General features: G+C 46.5%; 1 protein-coding gene across 3 annotated transcripts in view; it reads right to left on the reverse strand.

Annotated features, from left to right (window-relative positions):
• DNAJA3 (DnaJ heat shock protein family (Hsp40) member A3) overlaps positions 1–4,584 on the reverse strand; it is a 44,787-nt gene extending 40,203 nt beyond the window's left edge. Inside the window, exon 1 of one of the 3 annotated variants that reach the window (XM_072751408.1) lies at positions 4,050–4,422. In XM_072751408.1, coding sequence (XP_072607509.1) covers positions 4,050–4,260 — 211 coding nt within the window. In that variant the 5' untranslated portion in view covers positions 4,261–4,422. Of the gene's footprint in view, positions 1–4,049 lie in introns of all 3 variants that reach the window. The other 2 variants (XM_026003020.2, XM_026003021.2) reach the window with 2 other exon arrangements.
• Positions 4,585–16,817: the final 12,233 nt, after the last annotated feature.

Here is a 16,817-nt window from a genome sequence, read left to right on the forward strand (position 1 = left end):
AGTGCCTCAGAATGTGATTATAATTGTAAATAAGATCTTTAATCACAACTCTGCCAAAACATTGACCTTAGACTTACAGCCTTTAGAATTGTGAAGATAAATGTGGTTCTTTGTTATGGCATCACTGGCCAACTAAAATACCCATATGTCAAAGGATGTTAGGCAGCATCCTGGCCAACTACTTATAAGTAGTACACTCTACTCCCCCTCTACCCTGCCACACACTGGCAATTAAAAATGACTTCAGACATTACCAAATGTCCTGTGGGGGGTGAGGGTGGTAAAATCATCCTCAGTTGAGAATTACTGACGATCCAATTGAAAAAGTTCAGGAAAGGTCTTTTAGGTAACTGCTATTTAAGTGTAGAAATTAGCTAGGCTAAGGAAAGATTTGAATCCACCTGGAATCACACCTACAGTCCTGACATTTGCAACTGCTTCCCCTTTCATGTTCAAAAGTGCCTCATTTGGCTGCTAAATCATGTATCACCTTTGGCTTACATAAAGTCCTCGTGCATTTAGTTAACTGGGCCATATAATGAGATTCTACGCAAGCAGAGAGGGGTGGTTAGACATAATGATGCTGCTGATTAATGAGGCCTAGAAATAAGCTGAAGGGCCTCTGAGCTATGGGACGGACTCAGGATTTTATCCTGAAGACAACAGGGAGACACTGCAAGTGTTAAACAGGGAATTGATCAGCCTTGCTTGAGAAAGCACTCTCAACAACAACAAACAAGAGGCCTGAGAGACCACTTAAAATTAATCTGAACACAAAACACAACCAGGAGTGTTGAGGCCAACCAGAAAAGGGGCAAGATAATCAGCCAGGAGGGGCACCTGGGTGGCTCAGTCAGTTAAGCTTCTGTCTTTGGCTCAAGGGTCCTGGGATGAAACCCTGCACTGGCCTCCCTGCTCTGCAGGGAGCCTGCTTCTCCCTCTTCCTCTGCCTGCCACTATCCCTGCTTGTGCTTTCTCTGTCAAATACATTTTTAAAATCTTAAAAAAAAAAGATAGTAAGACAGGAGAATGTGTAGGAATGAAGCAAGAATGATTGAAATCAGAACCAGCGAGCAAATCTGTATTTCAGCATCCCCATACTCGTTTTCTGTTGCTGCACCCTGTTGCTGGAACATGAAAAGTAGACTGTGGAAGTAGTGGGGGTTAGGAGACCACAGCTGTCTTTCTTTGGTCAGATCTGAGAAAAACAAGAGCTAGTTTCCTAGTGCTCCTGTACTCAGCCCCTCTTCTCTCAGGAGTGAGGAGCTGTCCTGGTCCTGTCCAGCCTTTCCCTCTCCGCTCCTTCCAATCCAGAAGGCAGAGACTGGCAGTGGCAAAGGCTCTGGAAGCTACAGCTCCAAGGGCACAGGCAGAGAACTTGGGATGCAAGAATGGTACAGTACCGTGCAAAACTGCATGCGAATAAAGACAAATCACATTTAACTACTACAAGTCTGATGACTTTTGACATTATCCAAAAGGCATCAATGATTAAAATAGAGTTCACGTGATAGACAAATGTTTCTCCAAGGTATGATCAATAAATGCCTTGCCCTTTCTGGAACAACCAAGAATAGGATCAGCCACCAAGTTGTTCCAAGAATGACCGACCCAGTACCAAATAACAACCTTTTTTCTGCCCTGGGAGAAAAGCTGTATTTAAAGTGCTATTTTCGGGCAGCCCAAGTGGCTCAGCGGTTTAGCACTTGCCTTCGGCCCGGGACCTGATCCTGGAGACCCAGGATCGAGTCCCATGTCGGGCTCCCTGCATGGAGCCTGCTTCTCCCTCTGCCTGTGTCTGTGCCTCTCTCTCTCTCCCTCTGTGTCTTTCATGAATAAATAAATAAAATATTAAAAAAAAATAAAGTGCTATTTTTATGTCACCTAATTGTACTACTAGATTTGAGAGGAAATCAAAAACCAATGTTTGGGAGCTGAGTTGATGATTTTAGATATGATAACAGTGCATCTTGAAGGATGCCACCTCTCACATATATTCATCATGTGATACAAAACATGCTCATCATGGGCTACGTGCTGACCACAAGTCCTTAGTAATGGCTCCATGAAGGCTCAGTACGTAGCGCCTGTCCCTCTCATATATACGTAATCAACAAAAATGCTCCCCAAACTTGTACAAAGGTAATGTGAACAGAATTAGCTTAATAATTACCTAAAGGACAACTGAACAGAACGATGCAGCCAAACTCCATCTAAAACAACTCTGACATTAGAAACTGTTAGGAAAACAAACAAACAAAAAACTGTTAGCAGAACTCAAAAACGACCACTTTTGCTCATACTGAGAAATACAGCGTGAAGCTGCTCCAAGGAAATGTGAGCCCACTACTGCTTCATCTGTGACTAAATATTGGTGGCAGGAACAGAATAAATAAACGGGATCACTTGACCAAAACCTCATCCAATCTCTTTGTCCTCTGCTAAATTCCCAGTACCTAGAACAAGTGGCTAGCGTATGAAAGGCACTCAATAAACACCTATTAGTCATTGAACCACTTTTCACAGTTAAGAAAAGAGAGGCTCAAAGGGATTAAATACCTCTCTCGGGTCTCTCCCAATTCTCACACACACGCTCCAGTGGAGGAGGCCAGTCTGTTCACTTTACAAAGTAATAAAGATTACTGGTACTTTAATGACTGCCTCTTAGGCAAGCATTACAAAGTTGGACCCCACCAGGCAATTTCCTTTATAAGTTCATAGACAGTGGGCAGCCCGGGTGGCTCAACCGTTTAGCGCCGCCTGCAGCCCAGGGTGTGATCCTAGAGTCCCAGGATCGAGTCCCATGTCGGACTCCCTGCATGGAGCTTGCTTCTCCCTCTGCCTCTCTCTGTGTGTGTCGCTCATGAATAAATAAATAAATAATCTTAAAAAAAAAATAAGTTGGACCCCTGGGTGGCTCAGTGGTTTGGCGCCTGCTTTTGGCCCAGGGCATGATCTTGGAGTCCCAGGATCGAGTCCCACATCAGGCTCCCTGCATGGAGCCTGCTTCTCCCTCTGCCTGTGTCTCTGCCTCTCTCTCTCTCTCTCATGAATAAATAAAATCTTAAAAAAAACTAAGTTCATCGATAGCTTTAATATTATTTGCACAAATTCTACGGAAACATAATCAGTAACAGAATCCAGACACATGGATGGTTATTCAATGTTTCCTCCTTCCTTCTCTTACTATAATGGAAGTCATCCCACACAGAGCAGAACCATCAACGCTAAACACTTAGAGGTTTAAGATGGACCAAAATTCAGTATCGCCTCCAGCAGTTCAGAGAGCCGGGACTTGAATCACGGCTCCATCTTCCTGCTCTGTCATTCTACAAGCTGTTTAACATCTAGGCTTAGTTTCTTTACCTATACAACGGAGTGGAACAACGTCTATCGCATGGAAATGATCCAAGCCTGGTGCGTGGAAAGTGCTCAATAAATGCCAGTCTGCACTTTTATTACAACCGCCAACATAAGGTCTTAGAAAAGACCGTTAAGAGTGCCCTTTAGTTAAAATCATGCGGCAGAAGGAGTATGAGCTATTAAAGGACAGCTTGGGTCTGGGATGACGGTTCTCATCTAGCTATAGGACGTCGGCTGCCCGTTCCCTAATATGAGAATGACGCCGCCCTTCCTGCAGGACTGTTACCGTCAAGTGAAACGAGGCACCAAGTGCCGAGCACTACAGCAGGTGCTCACCGAATGGCAGGTACCTCTTCCCTTCCGGCCAGAAGGTGAAGGGAGGAGACGGGAATCGAATAGGGTAACGGAGCAGTGGCGGCCCAGAAGAGACTCTAGAAATGTTAGAGAGAAGTGAAGGCGGCGGGCCTACGGAGCGTTCCTCTCCCGGCGCCGGGGGCTCCAAGCAGCTCTCCCCGCTTCACTTCTGAGAAGCCATTGGGCCTCTCTGCCTCCTGCTTGCCAGTCTCTCCAAGCAATTCCGCATACAGGTCAGAAGCCACCCTCCACCCCGCCACCCCCGCGGCGGGACCGAGCCCACCCCCTTCCGGGCCTCAGAGCCCCTCTCGGGCGCCGGAACCTGCTCTCACCTTTGAAGCTGACACCGGGTGTCAATGTCAGCAGTGCCCCGGAGCCCCGAGCTCCCGGGGAAGGCGCGAAGGTACTGACGTTCAGCTTGTGGCCCAGCGAAGCCCCCACCACGCCCCCCCTAGACGGCCGGGCTCCTCTCCCCGCTGCAACCGGCAGCCGCGGGATCCCCACGGCTACCAACAGCCAGCGTGAGGAGCACCGCGCCGCCATCTTGGCCCAGGGCCACTGCGCCTGCGCCACCCGGCTCAAGGAGGCCTCGCGAGAACATCGCGCGGACGAAGCGTCGGGCTTCCGGAGGCGGGGCCCGGTGCGAGCACACGCGCGGACGCACGCGTTGCGCACGCGCAGCAGCGCTCAATCGTTCTGCTTGCCAACGCTGAAATGAGGTTTGCTCTGAGGAGTGCAACTAGGTACAGTGACCCTGAAAAACCCCGTCATTCTGTGCTGGATGGCCAAGAGTGTACCTTATCTGTGTAAAGACGTGGTCGAGGGTAGCCAGATGTGACTATTCGGAGGGTTCCGGCGAAGGGCGGGACTACAAAAATCCCGGCGTGCAACGCGGCCGTCAGTCGCGCCGATCCCAACATGCAGTGCGCGTCTCCTTTCAACCTGACCCGACCCTCAGCATCCCGCCTGAGTGTTGCTCGTCTTGTGTCAGCGCCTCTGCCCTACTTCCAAAGCCTGGCCTCAAGGTCGCTTTCTCTCTGGCTGGTTCCTCATGGGGCGGACTTCGATCATTCGGTTCTGTCCTAAGCGTGTTAGTCTCCTCCAGACCTGTAATGAACTTAACCAGTCACAAATGGGTGTAATAAATGTTGCGAACACCTGCTGTCATGCGCGTTTTTCTAGACTCTTCGGGCTACAACGATGAATGACGTGCCGTCCCTGCTCGGGGGCGGGGAGCAAACGCCGAATCGAGAGACACGGGCTCCGCAGCAGCTAACATAACACGACCGGTGCTGTCGGAGGTGTGAACAGTGTCAGGGGCACGGAGGTGACAAATTGAGGGGCTGGGGTGTCAGGGAAGGCATCCGAGAGGTAACATTCTAAGTGGACTTTGAGGACAAGTGCGTCAGGTGCGGGTGGAGGGGCGGAGGATTCCCAGAAGCAGGAACTTCTGTAGATGTTTGGAGCACCTGGGTGGCTGTCTCAGTGGTTGGCGTCTGCCTTTGGCTCAGGGCGTGACCCGGGGGTCCTGGGATCGAGTCCCCCCATCGGGCTCCCCGCATGGAGCCTGCTTCTCCCTCTGCCCTTGTCTCTACTTCTGTGTCTCTCATGAATAAGTAAATAAAATCTTTTTTGAAAAAAAAAAAAGGGGGGGGGGGAATCCCTGGGTGGCTCAGCAGTTAAGGGTCTGCCTTCACCCCAGGGCCTGATCCTGGAGTCCTGGGATCGAGTCCTACCTCCGCTCCCTGCAGGGAGCCTGCTTCTCCCTCTGCCTGTGTCTCTGCCTCTTTTTGTGTCTCTCATGAATAAATAAATAAAATCTTAAAAAAAAAAAAAAAAAAAAAGCAGCTGTCTCAGAGGTGTGAAAGTGCTTCTCCTCTGTTTAAGCCCTAAACTTAGGGGGTGTGACGAGATGAGGCTAGACAGATACACCTCGCCTAGTAAGCCTGGTAAAGGAATTTCTCTCTCTCTCTCTCTCTCTCTCTCTCACACACACACACACACACACACACACAGGGATGCCACCCCCACATGGTAAGAAGGGAGCTTGAGGGTTCACCATAGGTTTAAGATGATATGTGCTCCTTGCCCCTTCTGCCCATTGTACCCAAATTCTTGTGGATGTGGATGTTAATCTGGGTAAAGAGCCATAGCTTTCATTGATCAAATTCTCCACTGAGATTCAAAGAAGTTTTAAAAACCACTGGTCTGGGGCACATGGAATGGAGCCCCTGGTTGGGCTCTGTGCTCAGTGGGGCAGTCAGTTTCTCCCTCTCCCTCTGCCTCTCCCTGCCCCCCACTCCTTGTCTCTCTCTCTCCCTCTCTCTCTCTAATGAATAAATAAAATCTTTAAAAAAAAAATAAAATGGGGGATCCCTGAGTGGCTCAGCGGTTTGGCGCCTGGCTTTGGCCCAGGGCGCGATCCTGGAGTCCCAGGATCGGTCCCACGTTGGGCTCCTGGCATGGAGCCTGCTTCTCCTTCTGCCTGTGTCTCTGCCTCTCTCTCTCTCTCTCTCTCTCTCTCTCTCTCATAAATAAATAAATAAAACCTTAAAAAAATAATAATAAAATGAAGGGGCACCTGGGTGGCTCAGTGGTTGAGCGTCTGCCTTCAGTTCCAGTTGCAGTCTCAGGGTCCTGGGATCGAGTCCCATATCAGGCTCCCAGTGGGGGACCTGCTTCTCCCTGTGCATATGTCTCTGTCTCTCTCTGTGTGTCCCTCATGAATAAATAAATAAAATCTTAAAAAACATTAAAACAAAATGAAAGATAAAAACCACTAGTCTAGTGAAAAAAATTCAAGACTGTTGAGTGTAAGGAGTAGTTGAGAGTTTGGGCTAGTGAACTTAGAGCTGAGGCCTTTTAGAGAAAAAAGGCAGAGATGTCATGACATGGGAAGTGGAGAAAAGAGTTTACCTAATATGTTTAATATTTAAATGTCTTCAGCATCATGATTAAGAGTATGGGCCCTGGAATCAGATCTCCTGGGATTGAATCCCAGCCCTGCCACTTACCAGCTGTGTATCCTTGGGCAACTGACTTTACCTCTCTCTGCCTTGGTTTCCTTTCTCTAAAATGGGGACAGAATGGTAACTCCTTCAAAGGATCATCTAAAGAAAGAATGAGATAATCCATGCAAAGGCTCCATGCGGTATTTGGCACATAGTAAGTCCTCAACAAATGTTGTCCTATGTGCCAGGCCCTGTGCTAAGCACCGAGGATACCAAGCAGAACTCAGGCATAGTTACTTGCCCACAGGGAGCCCAAGGGGTAGGAGTGGGGGAGGGTGCTGGATGAGAAGTACAACTCTCAGGAATAAATGTTGACAAGAGGCAAAGGGACTTTGATTTACCACCTCAGAGTGAGTTAGGAACTAATGGAGGGCTCACTAATATGAAAACTTGGCCAGTTTTGTAACTTCCTCATCTTTTTGGTATTTTAGTTTTCCCCCCATCCATTTCCCCATAGTGATTAACAGTAAAAATCCACACTGAGGGATCCCTGGGTGGCGTAGCGGTTTGGCGCCTGCCTTTGGCCCAGGGCGCGATCCTGGAGACCCGGGATCGAATCCCTCGTCGGGCTCCCGGTGCATGGAGCCTGCTTCTCCCTCTGCCTGTGTCTCTGCCTCTCTCTCTCTGTGTGTGTGACTATCATAAATAAAAAAAAATCCACACTGAAATGGGGTGTGTGTACTTGTTTTAGGGGATAGCAGGAAGGCTGATTGCTGGAGAGCCTGTGTTCCATCTCAGCAGAGAACTCCCCAGGAAATGGAGTGGGTGCCGGTGGCTACTGAAGGAGAGAAAGATGGATTTTGGGGAAATCACCAGAAAGACTCTCTGATGAGAGCAGCCTTGGCCTATGCAAGATCCCTTTCCCTTCTGGTCACTACAGGGAAGCAGGAGATGATACAGTTAGGAAACATAGGTAAGCTACAAAGCTCTGGAAATCTTCACGACAGAGGTCCTTGGTCCATGGTACCTGAATTGCCTTGATTGGATAGTTGGTTGAAGGACAATGAATAAGCTTATTTATATTCCCCTAACGCCAAGCTGAAAAACCCAGGGAAGAAGTTGTTTGAGGGCGAAGGATGATGACTTGTAGTTTGGACTTACCATGCTTGATATGTCTGTGGGACCAATTTCAGGCACTTGGTGGCTATGGAGAGATCTGAAAAAATCCACTGAGTTAAGAACATTCTCTTTCCAGTTCACAAAGAGCTTTGTCATATTTTCTATTTTGATCATAATTGTGCAAGGTAAGGCAAAGGCTATTCCTGTATTTACAAATGGACTCCCTTCCCCCCACACCCCCTACACACAATTAAATAAACTCTGGAAGATAGAAAAACCCATCCAGGGTCGCAGAGCTAGTGTGTGAGTGAGCCAAGACCCCCTAACAAAACCCACAGCTCTTCCCTTTAACCATGCACCTCCATGTCATTGTGATCAATAAGTCCTAGTCAGACAGGCCTTACCAATTTACAAAATACTTTCTCATGCTGAATCTCCTCTGCTTCTCACAAAAAAAAAAGGGAGGCAGGGCAAGTATCTATTACCACTCCACCTACAGAATATTTCACTGCCTTCCAAGGACTTCAGCTGTGGCAGGACACAAAATGACTCATCCCAGGCTTGTTGCCAAAAACTGGGATGAGCACCTGGGCCACATCTACCCATATTCTCCCCGCAAGGCGGAATGCCTCATGTGTCCATCACCCACTCTCCCCCTTCTCCAGTCTAAAGCCAAAAACTTTAGCTTTAAGGAGAAACAAATATGACTTGCAAAGGCACACAAGGCTCACAAGCTTCTCCCCAACCCCGCCCCACACTTGTCATTTTGCTGTTCCTCTGGTCCCTTTCCCTGTCTCCTGAGGCAGTGAGGTCAGTGAGAGCTAGTAGGGAAGTTTGGTTGTATTTTGTTTTTAAGTTTATTTTTTTATTTAAGCAATCTCAACTCAACGCAACTCCCAAGGTCAAGAGTCACATGCTCTTCAGACTGAGCCAGCCAGGCACCCCTAGTAGGGAGTTTTAAGTATGGTCTAGTCCATGATTTCCTGCAGACACTGACCATCCAAGCCACAGGGGGACTAGCCAAGTCTATGGTACCCAGTGTGATGTCTGTTCCTCTCCCCAAGTGAGTGAAGATCCCTTCCAGGGAAGACAAGGTCCTGAGCCAGTCTTTTCAGAGGAAATAAAAAGCAGCTATTTCTCTAGTTGTAGCATTTTCTTCCCTCCCCTTGAGAGTATAGGACAATTCGAAGGGGGTGTGGGATGTGTGACCCAGATGTTCCCAGGCTTGAATGACATCTGCCATGAGAGCAGTTCCCCATAGAACAAGGAGACAAACTATCCTCAACTTGATCACCTGTGTGTTCCCCATTCGGCCCTCCAGGCTAATACTTCCCTAAACAGCCCTTTAAATATATTGCAGGTGTGTCTGGCTCGCAACTAAATATTCTTCTGCCCAAAGGAGGCTTAAACTTAACTAATGTTTCACAAACCTGAGAAATGAAAGGAAATTTTTAAAAAGATTTTACTTATTTATTCATGAGAGACACAGAAAGAGAGAGAGGCAGAGACACAGGAGGAGGGAGAAGTAGGCTCCATGCAGGGAGCCCGACATGGGACTTGATCCCAGGTCTCCAGGATCATGCCCTGGGCTGAAGGTGGCGCTAAACCACTGACCCACCTGGGCTGCCCAAAGGAATTCTTTTAAAGGGGGAAAAAAATCACTGACACTGAGAATAAAGTTCTGGATCCTCTAGCAATCAGTAGGCTCCAGGATGGAAAACATCATGTTAGAAAATGACAGTCTTTTCTGTGAAAATGCCCTTTAGTTGTAAAGTATCACCACAAAAGTTAAATTTTGTGTCTGCTAACATATTTCCCATTACTGTAAAAAAATTGAAACAAATCACTAGGTGTAGTAAAACCTCAGAGCCCTAGGAACCTGTGGGTACACCTCAATTTGAGAAACAACAAAATAATAATGTGAGGTGCATTGTCAGGTTAGAATGGGATATAGAGTGTTTTCCCCAATTTTTGAAATGTATTTTGTTGCAAAATTGTTTTCTGTGCTGAGAACTACAAGTACCTTTCTGCACCAGTTCCTGAAATGAACATGGCAGGGCTTAAGGTATGAATTTTTTTTAATGTTTTCAACGTGCATCTTAAACAGTCATTTCAGGAACAGATAACTAGACCTAAGGAATTTCTTGTTGCCACTAAATGCCCCCATGGCTCTATTGCAAAAATTCTGATTTATGGAAACCTTCACAGAAGATTACTTCACAGAAGATTAAGGGAACATCAAGATGGAAACTTCTTGGGGTGCCTAGGTGGCTCAGTCAGTTAAGAATCTGCTTTCTGCTCAGGTCATGATCCCAGGGTCTTGGGATGGAGCCCACATTGGGCTTCCTGCTCAGCGGGAAGTCGGCTTCTCCCTCTCTCTCTCTGCCCCTCCTGCCACTCCTTCTCACTTGTGCTCGCTGCTCTCTCTCTCTCTCTCTCTCTCTCTCTCTCTCTCAAATAAATAAATAAATAAATAAATAAATAAAGTCTTAAAAAAAAAAGATGGAAACTTCTTTTCTTTGCCATCAGTTTAAAATAAAGATGCAGCCTGAAGCTCTTTTAAGTTTTTTTGTGCCTTTTTTTTTCCTTCTCTATTTTTTCCTTGCTGCCCTCTTCTCCCTGCTAATATCCCTTTAGGTACATAAAGTATTCTCTTTTCTTTTTCTTTTCTTTCTTTTTTTTAAGATTTTATTTATTTATTCATGAGAGACACACACAGAGAGAGAGAGGCAGAGACACAGGCAGAGGGAGGAACAGGCTCAATGCAGGGAGCCTGATGTGGGACTTGATCCCGGGAACTCCAGGATCACGCACTGGGCGGAAGGCAGGCACTAAACCACTGAGCCACCCAGGGATCCCCTTCTTTTTCTTTTCTATATTTTCTTCACTACAATGGTTTCCTAAAATCTTGTTTGCTAGTAATTATTCTTGGAAACAGCACCTGTGAAATCTGAATCATCTTGCCAGTCCCCAAGTCAACCAGATATCCTTGTTTTACTAGAATTTGACCTACCTTCTGATAAACTGTCCTTTAGAGTAGAGAGAGAGAGGTTTTCCAGTGTTCTTGTAGACAAACAGCAAAGTGGGGTCACTAGGAGCATAAAACAAAGCTGGTAATTTATAGGCTCATGGGACTACAAGGGATCTTGGAGGCTATCAGTTCATAAAACCTTACAATTCACAATTTATTCTGCTCAAGTTTGCTGCAGCCATAGAGCTCTGAGCTTTCTTCTTATTTTTTTTAAGATTTTATCTATTTATTCATAGAAACACAGAGAGAAAATGAGAGGCAGAGACACAGGCAGAGGGAGAAGCAGGCTCCATGCAGAGAGCCTGACGTGGGACTTGATCCAGAATCTCCAGGATCATGCCCTGGGTTGCAGGTGGCGCTAAACTGCTGTGCTACCGGGGCTGCCCAGCTCTGAGCTTTCTACTCAAGTTTTTCTCTCCACTTAGAATGGATCCGTGAATGAATGAATGAGACAATCAGTCCCTGGGCCTTCATGTTCTTCTGTCTCTTCCTTCTCCTTGCTGTGGAGCTTGGGCTGGTGGCAGTGGGAATGGGAAAGCTGACATTCTGCTCTGTTTCCATCAACCTCCAGTTTATGGAGGTACAGTCATATGACTCAACACAGTGAGGGTCATGGTTGATCTCTCTCCTGGGAGAGAAGGTCAGAGTCACAAGCCTAGGTGCTAGGGCCAGGCACATAAAGGACAAGTGAAATAGAAGTGGCACCTAAGTTAACAGGGATCAGTGGGATTGTGGTGAATGGGAAAACATGCATTATTAGTGGCAGATGGTACTAGCCCATTTTAGCCATGTAGGGATGTGGACCAAGCATTGCCAAATCTTTCCATTTTTCCAGAGAGGCTGAAATCCAAACTTTTAGGGAAATTTCCAATTTTTAAAACATCATATAAACCAACTAAAATGTATCTGTGAACCATATTTGGCCCATGACATGTCCAATTGTTACCTCTGGGGGTTAAAGGCTTACTGGGGGTTAAAGGCTCACTTTTCTAAATTGCCTGTTTAGGCCCATCTGACATAAAATAAATTAAAACAAAGCAAAACAAAAACAAACCCAGGGATAGCAGGAGGTGGCACCAAGCAAATTTAGAAGGCTTACACGAACCTTTGGTGTAGATGTATAGTTGATTTATATTTTTTAAAAATTTAGGAACATCTGGGTGCCTCAGTTGGTTAAGCATCTGACTTCAGCTCAGGTCATGATCTCAGGATCCTGGGATCGAGTCCTGAGAGGAGCTCCTACATCAAGCCTCGTGTTGGGCTCCACCCTCAGGTGAGAATCTCTTGCCCCTGTTCATGCTATTTCTCAAATAAATGGATAAATATTTTTAAAAGTATATTGTGGGAAAATGCACACAACATAAAATCCCCCTGGGCCCCTGAAATCACCATTCTACTTTCTGTCTCCATGATTTTTCCTAGTCTAACTACTTCATATAAGTGGAATCATACACCATTTGTTCTTTTGTAACTGGCTTATTTCATTCGGCACAACATCCTTAGGATTCATCCATGTTGTAGCAGGGGTCAGAATTTCTTTCCTTTTTAAAACTGAATAAAATTCCATGGAATATGTAGACCACATTGTGCTTATCCATTCATCTGACAACGGACATGGGTTGTTTCCACTTTTTAGCTATTGTGAATAAGGCTGCTATGAACATGGATGTACACATATGTCTTCCTGACCCTGTTTCCAATTATTTTGGGTATATACTCAGAAGTGGAATTGTTGGATCCTATGATAATTCTATTTTGAATTTTTTTAGGAACTACCACACTGTTTTCCACAGCGGCTGCATCATTTTACATTCCCATCAACAATGCACAAAGGTTCCAATTACTCTACATCCTCACCAATATCTGTTATTTTCTGGGGGTTTTGTTTGCTGGGACTAGCCATCCTATTGGGTGTGAAGTAGTATCATAATAGTTTTGATTTGCATTTCTCTAATGAATAGTGATCTGAGATCCTTTTCATACCCTTAGTGACCATTGGTATGTCTTCTCTGGAGCAATGTCCATCCAAGACTTTTGCCAATTAAAAAAATATTTTTAAAAAAATATATTTGTGTGTGTATGTGAGTGTGTGTGCGTGAGAGAGAGACAGGGAAGGTGCAAGCAGGGTAAGGAGCAGAGGGAGAAGCAGACTCCCCACTGAGCATGGAGCCCAATGTAGGGCTCGATTCCAGAACCCTGAGATCATGACTTGAGCCAAAGACAGACACTTAACCAACTGAGCCACCCCAGCACCCCAGGTCTTTGCTAATTTTAAATTAAGTGATTCTTTTTGTGGTTGAGTTTTACGAATTCTCTATTATATTCTGGATATGAATCCCATATCTTTCACATACATGGTTTGTAAATATTTTCTCCCATTTTGTAGACTACTTTTTTACTCTGTTGATGATGTCTTTTGAGAAACAGGTTTTTAAATTTTTCATTATTTACTTTTTTCTTTTTTGCCTGGACCTTTTGGTGTCATATCCAAAAAAAAAAAAAAAAATCATTTCCTAACCCAGTGTTGTGAAGCTTTTTTTTTTTAAATTTATTTATTTATTCATGATAGACAGAGAGAGAGAGAGAGAGAGAGGCAGAGACACAGGAGGAGGGAGAAGCAGGCTCCACGCCGGGAGCCAGACGCGGGACTCGATCCCGGGACTCCAGGATCGCGCCCTGGGCCAAAGGCAGGCGCTAAACCGCTGAGCCACCCAGGGATCCCCTGTGAAGCTTTTTTAAAAAAAAAGATTTTTATTTATTTATTTATTCATGGAAGACACAGAGAGAGAATGAGAGACACAGGCAGAGGGAGAAGCAGGCTCCATGTAGGGAGCCTGACGTAGGGCTCGATCCAGGGACTCCAGGATCGCGCCCTGGGCCAAAGGCAGGCGCTAAACCACTGAGCCACCCAGGGATCCCCCTGTTGTGAAGCTTTTGCCCTATATTTTCCTCTAAGATTTTTATTTATTTATTTATTTATTTATTTATTTATTTATTTATTTATTTATTATATTTTAAAGATTTTATTTATTCATAGAGACAGAGAGAGAGAGAGAGAGGCACAGGCAGAGGGAGAAGCAGGCTCCATGCAGGGAGCCCGACGTGGGACTCGATCCCTGGTCTCCAGGGTCACACTCCAGGCTGCAGGTGGAGCTAAACCGCTGCGCCACGGGGGCTGCCCCTAGTTTTATTTATTTTTTAAACAAATATGCAAACCATTTTTAAAATATCTTATTTAGTTATTCATGAGAGACACAGAGACACAGGCAGAGGGAGAAGCAGGCTCTTCGGAGAACCTGATGCAGGACTCGATCCCAGGATTCCAGGATCATGCCCAGAGCCAAAGGCAGATGCTCAACCACTGAGCAAGCCAGGCGTCCCAGATTTTTATAGTTTTAAATCTAGAGTTGATTTACATTTGAACCACAATGCAAAATGCCTGAGTGTCCCCTCCTGGGAGGTTATAAGTCAAATACTGTTGATGCAAAAAGAGATTACTGCACACCGTAGAGTTAAACAATCTATAGTAATAGATGGCATTAAACTACTAATAATTGTAATTTTAAGAGCAATATCTGGTATGGAGGAACCTCAAAAAAAATATAAGTATGATATAACATGATCCAGTAATCCCACTTCTGGGTATATATCCTAAAGAACTGAAAGCAGGGCCTTAAAGAGATAGTTGCATATCCATGAATTATTCACTATAGCCAAGATGCAGGAGAACACAATGCCTGTCGATGGATAAAAAAATGTGATGTAGGGATCCCTGGGTGGCGCAGCAGTTTGGCGCCTGCCTTTGGCCCAGGGCGCGATCCTGGAGACCCGGGATCGAGTCCCACATCGGGCTCCCAGTGCATGGAGCCTGCTTCTCCCTCTGCCTATGTCTCTGCCTCTCTCTCTCTCTCTCTCTGTGACTATCATAAATAAAAATTTAAAAAAAAAAAAAATGTGATGTATTAGTGGTGTATATTATGTGGTACATATGGTAGTATAATAATTAGACTTAGGGAAAGACATCCTAAAAAAATAATAATAATAATAAAGGGGGCACCTGGCTCAGTCAGTAGAGCATGCAACTCTTGATCTCGCAGTTGTGAGTTCAAGCCCCACAATCGGTGTAGAGCTTACTTTAGAAAAAAAAAAGGGGGGGGGGAGGGAAATATTGTCGCATGCTACAAATAGATGAACCTAAGGACATTATGTTAAATAAAGGACAAATAGTGCACGACTCCACTTACATGAGATAACTAAAGTAATCAAACTAGGGGCACCTGGCTGGCTCAGTCAGAGGAGCAGGCCACTCTTGATCTTGGCATTGTGAGTTCGAGTCCCACATTGAGTATAGAGAGTACTTAAAAATAAAATCTTAAAAAGCCTAACAGGAAGTAGAGTGGTGGTTACCAGGGGCTGGTGGGAAGGAGAAACGAGCTGTTGTTTGATGGGTATAGAGTCTCAGTATCGCGTGAAAAGGTTCTGGATATCTGCTGTCCAACACTGCCAATGTCCCTAACACTACTGAACTATACACTTAAAAGTGATAAACATTGTATGTTTTTTAACCACATTTTTTTTTTAAAGAAGCAATCAATATTAGCAGTAATTGAACACTCTGACCAACACAATCCTGCCCTGATGGTGCCTTTTCCAAAGCTCCTGGAATTCCAAGATCTGAAGGGTAGGCTCCCTGGGAACTCTGTATCCAGTGGCTGCCGGACTGCTTAGAATTCCAAATCCCCGGCCTCAGCCAACTCCACTGGCATCCTATTTTTAGTTTATGAAGATCAAAATTGCTCTTAACTCACTTGGTAGGGTACAGATAGGAAGAGGCCTTTCAGACCTCACAGTTTACTTGTGGAAACTGAAAAAAAGAACTTGCATTTGAGGGTCCGTTGGTGCCCTCCACCACTGCAAGCCTTCGGAATCACCCTGTGGGTAGGTACCTTGGGCCAGGCTACCCTCTGCCACAGGCTTCTGAAACTTTCGCAGCAGTCATTTGCATTCCTCAGATCAAAGTCCCTTTTCCAGACACGCCTGAGCAGGTGTTCAGCTGCCTGTTCTCAAGCAGAGAGCTTATTCTGGAATCACGGAGTACATTTTCAAAGTGAAGAGAAGTGCTTGTGGAATGAATGGCCCCAGATGGAATGAAGCTGTAGTTTTTTGGGGCCTAAGTCAGCGGACAGTGAGGCACAAGTGCTATTAAAGGTATCCTCCACGGGCACCTGGGTGGCTTAGTGGTTGAGCGGCTGCCTTTGGCTCAGGTTGTCTTCACCGGGTTGTGGGATCGAGCCCCACATCAGGCTCCTGTGGGGAGCCTGCGTCTCCCTCTGCCTATGTCTCTGCCTCTGTGTCTCATGAATAAATAAATAAAAATTTAAACAAAAATAAAAATAAAGGTATCTTCCATTTCTCTCACTTTTCTCCCTTTCCATTCATCTGTAAATCATCCTTAGTTTCCTGGCAGGTGTCACTCCTACCCCAAGGCGCCCAAGGCCTGCACCCAAGACATGCCCTAATGCGGGGATGCTGCAGGCCCCACTGCGGTCATCGGTCATCGAGCCCACCTGGCCTAAGCAGGAGGGGTGAGGGGGACGGGCACCGCGGCAGGGATGCGCATCAGGCCTGAACTCCCCTCTCCCCTTCCTTCCCCCGGGGCCGCCCGCTGTGTGTGTGACTGCGGCCAGCGGCTCCTCTGTCCCGAGCGCGGTCCGCGTCCACTTCTGCCTCCCTCTCCGCCCGGAAGAGGCCACGCCTCGCACGCCGGAGAGGCTCCCCAGGAAAACGCTTGACTCCCAAACCGGGACTGTGCCCCCATCGCCCGCGCGCGCCCCACGGGGTTGGGGGCGGACAGCGCGCCGCACGTGACCTCCCCGCCCGCGCGGCCAGCTCGCCGGCTTCGGGGCGTGGCCTCGCAGGGCGGCCCCGCGGCGATTGGTCGGGGGCGGGGCCTGGTGGGCCGGAGCGGACTGCGATTGGCCGGGGGTGTGGCCGGGCGT

Source organism: Vulpes vulpes, chromosome 3, assembly GCF_048418805.1.
Source record: "Vulpes vulpes isolate BD-2025 chromosome 3, VulVul3, whole genome shotgun sequence".
NCBI classification, from domain to species: domain Eukaryota; kingdom Metazoa; phylum Chordata; class Mammalia; order Carnivora; family Canidae; genus Vulpes; species Vulpes vulpes.